General features: G+C 35.8%; 1 protein-coding gene and 1 pseudogene across 2 annotated transcripts; both read right to left on the bottom strand.

Annotated features, from left to right (window-relative positions):
• Positions 1-321: 321 nt before the first annotated feature.
• Positions 322-1,904, bottom strand: LOC131604984 (subtilisin-like serine-protease S; annotated as a pseudogene).
• Positions 1,905-5,842: 3,938 nt separating this feature from the next.
• LOC131601827 (protein transport protein SEC23 D-like) lies at positions 5,843-13,059 on the bottom strand. Of its 2 annotated transcripts, none has more exons than XM_058873721.1 (14): positions 12,586-13,059; positions 12,430-12,495; positions 11,736-11,789; positions 11,477-11,649; positions 11,161-11,347; positions 10,902-11,047; positions 10,673-10,827; positions 10,110-10,191; positions 9,908-10,023; positions 8,522-8,620; positions 7,340-7,466; positions 6,922-7,199; positions 6,396-6,610; positions 5,843-6,297 (listed from the first exon to the last, which is right to left on the bottom strand). In XM_058873721.1, exons 1-14 carry the CDS (start codon positions 12,911-12,913, stop codon positions 6,086-6,088), a joined length of 2,238 nt encoding a protein of 745 aa, XP_058729704.1. In that variant the 5' UTR covers positions 12,914-13,059; the 3' UTR covers positions 5,843-6,085. The 2 variants fall into 2 exon arrangements, with proteins under 2 accessions (XP_058729704.1, XP_058729705.1); XM_058873722.1 differs by having other exon boundaries at positions 8,522-8,617.
• Between the last annotated feature and the right edge of the window lie 403 nt (positions 13,060-13,462).

Genomic DNA, 13,462 nt, shown 5'->3' with positions numbered 1-13,462 from the left:
GTTCGGCGTTTTCGTTTAATTAAATACGGGACTGTTAAGAAAAACATAAAAAAAAACACAATTTCTTCATAATTCGGAAGTGCATTTCTGAAACCCCCCAAAATGTGAAAAAAAATGTTTTCAGAAGTGCATCTCCGAAAACACCCCCCATTTGATGTTTTCGGAAGTGCACTTCCGAAGTCTGAGAAAATTTAGAAAAAACAATACTTCGGAGATGCATCTCCAAAGCAGGGGTAAGTTGGGGTTTTTGCTGGGGGTGACCCCCATAGGGAGGTGGATAAAGAAATTTTCAAATTTAATAACACAACATCTGCGATAATTTTATATTGTAAATTCGTATGAGAATGGAGATATTGTTCCTGAAATGATGTTATAGTTGACAGGTAGTTGTTCAACTGTGGCTTCCTGGAGACCTTGCTGCCAGAATATTCAGTCCAGGTCCTGTGATATCAAGCTTGATAATATCTAGTGTTATATTTGACCAATAATAGTGCTTGGGATGACAAAACTGAAAACTAACTTCTTTGGCATAATGGTCAATAAGTATCATTCCAACACCATCACCTTGCGTTACTATTATGGATTTTTCTTCTCTATTGTCAACGAATGTTTCAATTGTGCAGATAACAATTTTTCCATTGATTAAGGAAGGATCTAGAGTATTGTTCTTGCAGAAGCTAGCATTTGTTTTTGGAACTCCAGAAGTTGCAGCCGCACTTCCATATAGAAAACCATGAAAACTCTCCATTTTTATTGGATTTAGAGAAAAACCCTTCAAAACTTTTGAGTTGTCGAGGTATATATTTGAACTGAATTCTCTATCTAACGTGCTAGCGGCGACGGTAAGGATCCAAGGAGCAACATTGCAAGCCGTTCGAGGAAAAACCGAGTTTCCAGCAGAAGCAGAAACAAGATTTCCCATTTTGAAATGCATGGAATGCTCCAACACTGAATGCATCCTCGAAGTAATTTGGCTGCGGGGGATTATGACCAAAGGAGAGGGAAAGTATGTTAACACCGCTATGAATGGCATTATCTATAGCAGAAAGAACATCAACATCATTGCAAAATCCAAACCAACAGGCCTTGTAGAGAGCAAGCCTTGCACTTGGAGCACCGCCTCTAGTTGTTCCTTTGGTAATTCCGAATAAGCTAGCATTAGCAACAATGGATCCTACAATGGTGGAAGATGTGTGTGTTCCATGTCCATCACTGTCTCTAGTTAATTTGAAGAAACCTTGTTGACAGCAGCTTCTAGAGGACCATTTTCTACTTTAAAACCTTTTGAATAAAGTTCTGCACCGATGATTTTACTGTTACAATTGGCTAGTGTAAAATTATAGCCAATAACAAATTCTCCCTTAAACTTCTTAGGCACGGAACCTATTCCGTAATCATTAAAGCTTTATAATTCCGGCCATACTCTGAGTAACCCAAAGCTCTGACCAACATCAAGAGTCCAAGGCAAAAAAACATCAAAGATAACACAACTTGGTGGAGTTTCTGAGGTGGACAGTTTCTAGAGAAGCTCTGAAAAATGATTCTGATCCAACTCTCTAAAAGGTTTCTTTGTAAATCTCTAAGCTTTCTCCCGCTGATAATCCTCCTTCATCATATCCATTTGAGATGCTTTCAACTTCGATTGATGTAAGGTTCTTGTAGCTAATAGTTTTCCAAAGAGAAGTAACGGCTATGAATGTTAACTTAACAGTAGCAGCTCCTCGTTTATCAGCCTCTCTGAAAAACATATGTCTGTCGTTTTTACTTCCAACACGGCACACAAACAAATTACCAGAAGTTACAAGCCTAGAATCGTGTCGAATGCCACTAATTTCAACTTCTAAATTCTCGTAAATTGAAACATGAACCACTTTACTCTCATGTAAAAGCTCAGCCAAAGTCATCTAAAACCTATGTTCAACTATTCTAGCTTTCTAACTCTTCACTAAACTATCAAAATCTAAATCAAACCAAGAATCAGAATCAGAACCTAAATTACCATCTTCGGTGAAATCTCCCGGAGTTTCATCAAAATTCACTGCAAGTCCCTTGAGTCGCTCGATTTCTTAGGCATCGTCGACTTCATATGGTTGAAGCTCTTCGTGAATGACTTCGGCAATATGTGTATCATAAGGTGGTAGTGATGGATCTTCATCAACAGGATCTACTACAGTATGTGTGTATAAAACCGGAGGAGTGGCCGCGAGTGGGCTAAGCTTAAAAGTAGGGTAAAGGTTTACAAAATCAGGCTCTATGGAAACATTTTCAAATAAGGAATTATTGTGAATCACATTTTGGGAAATCAAAGGACTAATCATAGGTACATTTTCAAACAAATCATCCCGGAATCAAATAACCAGCAACCGAAACAAACAAATTCTCACTACTCATATCATCAGACTCAAAACTCGGAAAAGCTAAGTCAATAATGTTAATATTGTTAATATGGTTAAGCTGAGTCAATAATGTTAAACAACATGCTTCAACATCATACCAGACATCAGAATCCTCAAGCTAATGACAGGGGCTTGAAATGGAATTGTTTCTTCTGTGGGATAAGATGAGCATGTCAGGCCACTTTATCCTCGAGATGTATTTATATCCCAAAGGTTGACCGAGCAAGGGATAAAATTCAAGGAAAGTATTTCCCTTATAGTTTATTTTGCAAAAGAATACTGGTATATCTTCTTTGACATTGGTTGTTCAAGACACATATTGAGAAACTGGTTGGAACAATATTTTCTAATCTTAATAAGGTTTTTATTATTTCTAAAGAACTAATGACTAGTGAAACTCTCATAAGCCAACTGTGTGACTAAAGTATGAAGATAAGTTTCATTAAAGAAGATTGTATGGTCACTAATAAGATGAAGACTAATGGGGGAGCTAAGTCCAAAATAGCTTTTATTTGTGTGGTTCCTCAAGAATCCACTAGCTCATCTACATGCTTTCTGATCAAAATCAAGATGAAGCCTATAAAAGTGGTAACATCAGACTGTTGACAAAGTTCTAAGAACTTCTATCATGGGACCAATGAGGTAAATACAAGATGGAAGACTTGCCTTAAGGTTGTTGATGGTTTTTCGAAAGAATATCCTGACTAATCCATTACAAAGAAAAATCAAAGATCTTCATCATTTCCTTCAAGATACCAGAAGGATGTACTCTGCTGATAGTAGAATTTTTGAATACTCCAGAACCTAAGTCAATGGTTCAATCATGGAGAAAAGGCTTGATGTCCAAACAAATGTTGGAACATCATTTAAACAGACTGGCACTCCAAAAGTGAGATCGGTTCTAAAGAACTAGAAGGCACAGAATCAAATAACTTCCAAGTCAACAATGTTTTCTCCAAAGCTTAGCTTATTCATGTAAGAGAATTCATTATTTAGATTTTGTTTCACCTATTGTTTCAACAAATAAATACCTAATTATGGTGAATTTAGGAGTAAAATTATGGGTCAAGTCTAATAATTTGTTTCTTCTTAGAAACAATTTTTTGTCCCTTGGATCAACAATGAGCTAATCCTGATATTTAACAAGGGTTATGTATTATGCAAAGAGGTTTTTACTCTCAATTATTTTGGATATTAGAGGAATACAATGTTCAATCGAATGTCTTGACATTGTACTATGGAAAATGGTTTAAATCCAAATATTCAAGGATGTCAGTGTGCTTAGCTGATCAAAAGAGCATTAAACTGATCATCTCTTATAGGGATGACAAGAACACCCAAATCTGTGGGGCCCACCCGCACCCGAACCCGAGTCAACGGGTGAAAACCCGAGTTGACTGGGTTTGGCTTGGGGTTCGGGTGTCACCCGATATTTCGGGTGCGAGTTTGGGTAGTGTGACCCGCACCCGAAACCCGAAATCACACCCGCTTATATATATATATATATATATATATATATATATATATATATATATATATATATATATATATATATATATATATATATATATATATATATATATATATATTATGTATATAAAGGAAAATTGTATTTTATGTATTTTGTTGCAGGTTCGGGTATGGGTAAAAAAAACTGAATCCAACAAGTGTGGACGTGGGTGTTATTTTTCCACCGAATAGCCTTTTGGTTCAAATTCGAATTCGGGTGCCGATTTCGGGTGCGAGTTTGGATAGTGTGAAACCCGCACTCGACCCATTGTCATCCCTAATCTCTTACTCTAGGGCCTTGCTGCAGGCTATAAGGGTAATATGGGAATTCTTTGGGTTCCTAAACTTGGAAGTGGATAAAGAAACCAGTGGTCTCAATAAGTTAGATGTTGAGGCAGTAGAAGATAGTCGATTAGAAAATGGAAATTTAGCAAGATTAAGGCCTAAGGCTTTATGCAAAGTATATTCTGATGTATTTTCCTATTCAATCCACCCATATGTAATGATTGCTAACATGGGGTGTGGTCCTAGAATGGTTGGAAAGGGGATATTTACATATATGGTACTAGTGACTCAACTAATGTTGCTATTCAGTAGGAGGAGTTGATGAGTTTATTGTAGGGAGTGATCTTGAAGCAGGATGTTGAAGATAGTTTTGTCTAGTGGCATGATGTGAAGGGTTTTTCAGTCAGGTCGAGTTACCATCAATTATTTGTGATTTTCAATGCAGGTTATCACGTGGCAGTGGAAGTGCAATAAGAACTGGGTCTGCTGCAGAAAATCAAAGTTTCAACCAAGATTCGATTATTTGGGTGGAAGTTATTCGTAAATAAAATGTCCACTAGGATGGGACTGCAAAAGAGAGGAGTATTCAGTGACTGAGACATGCTAATTTGAACATAAATAAATTCGGAGATGCATCTTCTTATCCACCCTAGACAAAACAAAAGAAGTTTGCATATACAATCCTATTTGTTCAATTCATTCAATATTTAGACCTATAATTTGCACGATGTATTTGATTTTTCACAAAACTATGAGTTAAAGCTATGCTGGAAAAAAATTGCAGGATCATTCATATCAAAGATTCCATCAAAGGTTTCATCATTTTGAAAAAGATCTGTTTCTAAGATCCCCAACAATTGAAGAAGCTTGAAGCATCGATTAGAGCACATAACATTTAATTGAAACTTCAACCTATTCCACACAATTACACCTTGCACATTATAGAACTCAGTTGGCTAGAACTACCTTGAGTAATCTAGTAAGGTCATTAGACATGAAGTCTTTTACATAACATAAGCCTAGATCCAGGGTTGTCTTTCCATCCTGAATCATAAGCCAATAAAAATGAAGTACTACCAAATACATATAGCCAATAAATGAAGTTCTACTCCTACCAAATACATAGTGCATATTATAAGTCTTAATATTGAATGTATTGAAAAAAAACATTATTGTGTTTGCAAACCTTTTTTGTCATGCTTTTCTTTTTTTCATAGACAGTGTTTGCCCAAATTATAGAAATAAAACCGACCGATCACAGAAGTATACTTCCAAATTTCCGGACTGTTTTTTCTCCCCAGATTTTCCGGACTGTATTTTTTTTATCAACTAAGGATGTGGCTCACTTGGGCATGAACTTGATGTAAATGGAATGCATCCGAAAGTGCATTTCGAGATTCCAAGAATATTTCAATGCTTACGGTGGAAAAAACAATTTCCTAATGGCCTAGCCTAGTTTGATAAAGAAGAAGGAAAGTATTTTAAGCCGAGATAGTCTTAATATTTACACAAAGAACAATCTGAACAATCATGTGCAAAGTTGCATTCAAAGCAAGTCGTTGCTATCAATTCTAACAGACATGTCAAAACCAAATTTGTATGTTCATTCAAACCATCTCTTCACTTTATCATAATAGATAGAAGAAAAGGTCTTACAAAGGGGGAAATATATTTTTATTAAAACTCATAATGTACATCGACTAGCACTTCAAAAGGGGTCACAAATGATTAAAAAGACAGGTACAACAAACGGGAAAAAACCACCACCTTGACTCAATTGCTCGTTCCTTACTAACTTAAACCCTTCCTCACAAAATGGAAGCTCCCTTAATGTATGTATACATTTCCTATTTTCCTGTATCTGTAAATAGACATTGCACCCCAAAGGGATCTCTCTATTTTATGAATTCTAAAACTTTCTGAGTTATATCTTCAAGGAAGGAAACAAAACCCATCACACTTGTAAGACCACTTCCATCAACATCCTGCTCCTCGATCAGAAAGTTCTCAAAAACTGAGGCATCGTCATGCCCTCCTCGAATAAATATGAGTTTAGGAGTGATGGATCTTTCTTTCTTCAATTTGTTGATTGTAGTCCTTAACAAGCCTGACAAGGTATTTTGCATATAATTTAGGCGGACCGTATTAAACTGATGCTAATTAATCCAATGCAGACAGAAGGAAGAAAAAATAGAAAAAACTTACAGTCATGGGGTGGAGGAAAAGGAAGAGTTGGGTCTGCAGTTGAGGAATAAAACACAATCAAAACTGTGAATGCATCCAGGAAAAATATTGGGCTGCCACTGGTAAGCAGTGCAGCACGACTCAAGGAATGGCGAGGATATGCTTGTTTGTCTGGAGTAGCATATGATGTCAATACTGGATACACAGCACGATGAAGAGAACTCGGTTCCAAAGCACTGCAACACAAAAAAAATGAATTACATAATCAATTCTCAAAACAACATACTGACAGCTTCTGAAGCTTTGCATTTTTATTATTTGGTTACCAGATTAACAACTGGTATCCTTATCTTTCAACTCACTTTTGCACACTCACTTTTGTTAAAATTTTAAACCAATTAAAACGGGAAAAATTTGTTTAAAGGTAACCTTTGGGTGTCTTAGACTTCAGTTCAATCAGTTTTATGTTTAGTCTATTTCCTTTTACCAGACAACATGATCATGCAAACTCCATTGCTAAAAAAAAAAAGAAGAAAGCATCAGTTACCTAAACAGGCATTGAAGATAGATCCGATAGTCAGGATGAACACCTTCTTCGTGGAAGCGAAGAAGAGGGTTTCGAAGGAGAGCAAAGATTAGGCGTGGTAGGGGCTGCAGTTGAGGACATTGAGAGAAGGCAACATCAATCTGAGATCTTATTGAATTTCCATTACTATACTGAACAAGTTTATAAGCATCATTGTACTGAGCTGCAAGGATCACTAGCCATTCTTGAAGCAAAAGTCTACCCTCCCGAACTCCTTCCTCCAAAGAGGCGAGTATAACCTGCAAAATACAATACAAGTAAATTAATCAGAAAATTGAGTTGAAAACAACTCATTATTATTAGTTTTAAGAAGAATACAGGACATGAGAATATTGCTATTGCGGCAATGTTATATAACTCAGGTTGAATATATAGTCACCTTATGCACAAGCAAAGATAGAACAACTTCAGGATCACAGCTGTCGTAAAGTTCGTGAATGTCCTGAGCAACGCCAAACTGCACTGTTCGGATCCTTAGCCGGCGTTGAAGAGAATGATGCTTTGTTCTGTAACAAAATTAAGTACACCAAACTAAGCCCAAAAAGTTTTCAATACATCGTTCAGAAAACTTTCGATCTTTGAAGAAACTGATAAATTTAAGCATATTTACAGAAGACTAGGAAGATGAGCCAATAAATATCAATAATGAAAAGGAATTGGCATTCCAAAAGCGGTTGTCAGACCACAACTACCCCAAAAACTTGAGTAAAGAGAAACAACAACATTAGCAACTAAATGCATAACAACATATATTGTTCAAGTTAACAGTAACGATTTTCTCAGGATGCAAAATAAAATAGAACTCTTGACATGAATTAAATATATATATTGTGCCAAGACAACCTCTCAAGATATCACATAATTGATAGTATCAGTGAGAATTAATAAACAACTATAATTAAAGGCACGCTACAGAACAAACCCAACAAAAAGACAAGCAGGCATATGGAAAGAAACAAAATTCATATATACAGATATAACTATTCTAAAATTATTCATTGGAGAATGTGGCAAATTTCACAACAGTGTTTTCCATCCCGAATCAAGCCTCTGTGAAGAGAAAACCAACAAAATATTCCTTAGGAAATGTGCTGAAATATTCATCGGAACTTGTTTCAAAATGTTCAAAGAGCAGAAGAGCCTTTGGTTCAAAAAATGTTAAGCTCTTGGTTGTGTTGGCCAAATGACTCATACACGATTCATACTTCACAGTCTAGTAGAAACTAAACAAAACCTAGAAATATAAGACAAGGTTATGTGGCTACTAAGAAATCCCATCTACAACTAACAGATAGTAATATTCCTATTGGACCTTTGAGCTTGTAATAAGAAAATATGCAAAAACTTTGGTTGCAGAAGAGAAGACTTTGCCAAGGAACAAGCAGCAAACTTCAGAAGAGACAGTTAATGCCCAGTGATAAAAAGAAATAAGTGGTAAGGTAGTGGTTTAGAAAAGTAATTAATATATTTAAATGAATGAACTTGACCATGAAAAAAAATAGCAATACGCCCACCATACGTGATATGAAAAACATCCATACAGGAGAATATGAATATATACCTGCTTGTAGATACCCCTCCTGAACTGGAAAGCTCCTGAGGAGGAACTACAACTGAGTACTGGAATGCAATCTGGAGTGTAGGAACATCTGATTTACTTCTACAAAAAAAAAAAAACAGAGAATAAAACTTTATCTGAATAGGAACCATATCATACAAGTATTCCTATATTATGGTAGAAATGATATCAAATGATAGTAGAAATTCAGCTACTTTTCCGTTAAAAAAATCCCTTGCATTCATTCACGTGCCAACAAGAGTATTATATTTATATTTATATTTATCTAACCCTGCTACTTTCAACAGGTATATATTCTCTTGAAAATATGTCACAAACATAAAAAAATAACACTATTCATTGTCAAGCAAAAAGCAGTGTATCTAACCCTGCTACTTTCAACAGGTATACATTCTCTTGAAAATATGTCACAAACATATTAAATCACATTATTCATTGTCAAGCAAAAAGCAGTGTATGTGAATATAAGATTGGACCGTCTTAGCCACAAAACAATGAAATTAAATTTCCTTTAGTTTCAACAGATTAGATTGGATTGTGTCTTGGTTTTCAAAAATCACTGCCACTCCAGAATTCAGCAGAAGAAAAACCAAAGACCCAGACAAACAAAGAGTTAAAGCTTGCACTGTTGCACAAACCTATGAAGCACAGACACCTCTTGGAGTAGGCGTGTCACGGTGTCCGACACTTGTACGACATCTGTATGGCATGTGTCGGAAAAGTCAGCAGTGTCCCAAAATAATTTTTTTTTTCTTTTCTTCGACATTCTTTAAATCGGTCTGACACCCATATAACACTCAAACAACACGTGTCGGACAATTCAGAGAACCGTCACCAAAAAATTGTTTTTTTCCTTAGCTACAACGCACCTTATATATTTTTTGGACAAATCTCACACACATCTTAGAGGGTTAAACATGTTTTAAAGCATTGTTGATCAATGAAGGATTAAAGACATTAATTTTGATTAAAATTTGTTTAAATCTATTAATAATAAATGAAGGTAAAATACTATCATGTATGTAGTGGTGACGTTGTCCTATATTTTTTGCATTATCGGTGTCAAACGTCCCTGTCGTGTAGTGTCCCAATGTCTGTGTCGGAATCCGTGCTTCTATAAAAAAGGCCATGTTTACATTATGTGAAACCACACACACAATAATTGATAGAAAAATTAATGAGTTTGGAGCTTAGTTATTTGGATTGCTTTGTAATAAAAGATGTAACGTTTAAATAACACAAAAGTACAAGACTTAACATGACATTTCCAACTTCTGAATGCACCCCATTTAAACAGTCGCATTAACAATATATAAGAATTCAAGTCATAAAGTTGAAGACGTGATAGTAACAAGTAATGATTTATACCTTGAAAACCCAATGTTGTTCTCAAACACAAAGTCATAAGCATATGTAGCATATGAATCACAGCATATTACATGTTGAACATTTTCATACTGTGGATCTGGAAAGAAGTGACCATACTGCAATACAATACTAAGTTATTGTATAGATTATAAGAAGATGCAAAAGTTGAGAATTACAAATCCATCACATACAACACACTTACAGAATTTCCAGGTTTAAATTCAGTTGAGGTTCTTAATCGCAGAACACAGCCAAAAGCATATGGCCTACTCAGCATTCGATACCTGCAAAGAGAGACATCACAATATATGATAAAAAGGCATAAGCGGTCAATATCATTGGTATTTGGGCAAGTCTTTACTTTACTAAATATCATTGATATTTAAGATGGTAGTGTGCAACACTTCAGATTTTCAAAAACATTTGTTTAATTATCAAATGTTAGTCCACATTTATCACTAAGGTAAGTGATTGATAAAAGCATAAGTGGTCAATTTAATTGGACTTCATAACTTTAAAAGATGTATGTAAGATAATATGCTTTCATTTTTATATGGTTAGCACAAAAATACCCAGAGGGATTAAGGAGAGAAAAAATGGTATAGTACAGCCTCAACCAAAGATTGTATCGAAGACATGGATACACAGCCAATCAGCAAATATTGAATATCTATTTCCTATTGAAGCACATCAAACAGTTGAAATGATTTTACCGGTAAAAGTTAAAACATGTCGAAACATATGATGTTTACAGATGAGACTTACATATCCTGAGGCAAAGTTGAATCTTCGGTACTTGTATAAAAAAATAAGGAACCCCCGCTTTCAATACTCAAAAATTTTAGGGATGCCAAATCAGTGTACTCATTTGTTACAGCAAATATGTCAACACATACACCTACTTGAACAGCAACAGCAGCCTGTGAAACACATATTAATTCTCCCACTTCTGGGATATGGGAAATAGTAATAGTAATAACAATAAGTTAAATACCAGATCTTTATAAAAAGGTGTCTGCTCTGGGAGTAAAGCACGATCCGCGTCCTCCCCTTTGCTTGCATACTGCTCACCATATCGTCTCGTGTCCAATTGTCCAGCTCCATAATCAGGAGGACCAGACAAGAAAGCAAAGATTCTAGCTGCAGTATTCAATAGAAATAATGGCTCACTGGAATTTTGAAGTAAGATTAAACATTACAAAAGTATGTTAACAAAATCATAAATGGTAAGATTCATGGATAATCATAGAGACCTAGTGCAAAAGTGTTTCCATATTCAGATCCAAGGTAACTGCAGAGGGCTTCCATTGCCACCCCAAAACCACGCCCACCTAGCAGAACACCATCCAGTCCTTGACCTGCTCCTGTGGTTCTCTCCCATGAAGTTGTTGGCCTAAGTGTTTCAAGTGTGGATGCAATACGGTCCTTACAGGTATCCACCTTCAATAAAAATACGGAGTTAAGATTTGACATATTTTTTCAAATAGTATAATACATCTGCTTTAACATCAGAACTTGTACCCAAGAAATAAAATTAAAAAACAAAAAAACATTGTAAAATTAACATACAGGAGCCAGAAACTGTAACAAAGGCATGACATCTTCAAGCTCAATTGTTAAGGTTCCCTCTGCATCAGGAGGGATGAAAACATTTTTCACAACAGGTATTGGACCTTGAACATCATACAGTCCTAGTTTGTGGCTGAAGGTAGCAAGCCCAAAAAGTGAACCGGGAGCAAGCGCTGCAATAGAACAACAAAAATAAGAGCAATATTCAACGAACATACCTTATGCAGGAAAGAAATATATAGTTTAATCAACATAATACCTTCCAAAGCTGCCAGTAATGCACTTTTAGTGAGTTCCAGAAATTCCTCTGAAGCTGCAGTGAAACCCGAGATGTTTATTTAAGTTGGTAACGAAGTAATAATTACAAAATGATACATCGGATTATTTAGGAACTGAATCAAGGCTACAAAGAAGACAAGTATAGGAAAAATACAATGCTTGAAACCAATCAAAGTTATAGTAACTAAATTAGGGGAAATTTTCTTCATCTTGATGATTGCATCCTTCTACACAGTTCTAAAATGACCAAGAATAGGCAGAAAGGGGGAAATGATAAGCAAAACAGATTAATATCATGGCTGTTTCTGTAATTGCGACCTTATCTTTCTACAAATTATGTGTCTAACTAGCAGTAAAATAAGCTTTGCAAATAAGCTTTGCATGTGCTTTCTGTCTTTTATCATTCACATTGAGCCCCGAAACATTATGTAATTTACACCCACAGTCTAACCCTCCAGTACCACATTCTAAAGAATGAAAAATTTGATACTATTGTTATTGTAAGTTCTAAAGCTACTTGCAGTTAGAAATTAGGATCCAGGTAATAGTCAATGAACCAACAAAACAAGTGCAAAACCTCACTGAACCAAAACCATTCCATTGTCAAAATCCAATCCCAGCTACTACAACAGATGAATAAGCAGTAAAATGATGCAAAAAGCAAATAATCTTACACGACAAGTCAACAGCAGCAACATAAACAGGACATGCTTGCAATGCAGCAGCATCAGATTCTTCTTCTGCAAAATCGAAATCCAAAACCGTTAAATTCCAAAAAAAAAAAACTGAGCAAAATCAAACGAAGAAACCAAAACAATTGAAATCCTTACGAGGCAATTCGAGATCTACGAAAGAGGACATCATCTCGGCGCACGATTGCGGTCGAGAATAGCGTTCGATCGCGTTGGAAGAGAGGCCGTTGAGGTTTCCGCAGAGGGAGCAAGCCCATGACCATTGTTCAAGCTCACAGTAGGTGTTGAAGTAAGCCCAGCAATTCTCGCACCGGGGTAAGAGGTCGCCGCCGGATCCGTATGCCGGAGATTGGCCGTTTTCGTCGGCGGCGGCGAATGGTGCGACGGTTACTCCCCATAGGAGGCCGGAACCCTCGCGCGCGTCCGCATCAATTGGAAACCGTGATACTGTGGCTCTTACCGCCATGTTGTTTTTGCTTCTGATTCTCAGTCTTCACACACACACTGTTCTTTCTCGTGTGTGTGCACACCGAGTTAGACTCAGACTCGCTACGCGACTTGACTCACTGTTTTGTGTTCTTACTTCGTAACTCTCAGCTCTGGTGTTTTTTTTTTAATATTTTTATTTCTAATGAAATAATTATTGTAAAATTAATTTTCACATTTATTTACATCTTATTTTATTATTTTTAAATGTTTTTCTATAAGTTTAATGATTGTGAAATGTCAGGAGTTTGAAGTTGCTGATATTCGCTACTAATTAAATTAGTTTAATAGATTTTTGAACCTTTTTAAGTTATTTATTTAAATTAATTTATTATACTTTTATTAAAAGAGATAGAGAGAAAAAAATAAAAGAAAATGTTGTCGGAATTTGAAAGTTAATAATTAATAGCTTTTAATTGTAAAAAAAATTTCGAATGTTATTGTTTCGTTTGTGGAATTAGAAATGTATGGTGAAATGTATTGGAGTAATAGAGTCATTTTTCGTTACAACGGAGAAAGAATGAACCTG

This window comes from Vicia villosa, linkage group LG5 (assembly GCF_029867415.1).
Source record: "Vicia villosa cultivar HV-30 ecotype Madison, WI linkage group LG5, Vvil1.0, whole genome shotgun sequence".
Taxonomy (NCBI): Eukaryota; Viridiplantae; Streptophyta; class Magnoliopsida; order Fabales; family Fabaceae; genus Vicia; species Vicia villosa.
Note: the sequence above shows the minus strand (reverse complement) of the source record. Positions and strands in the feature narration are given on the sequence as shown.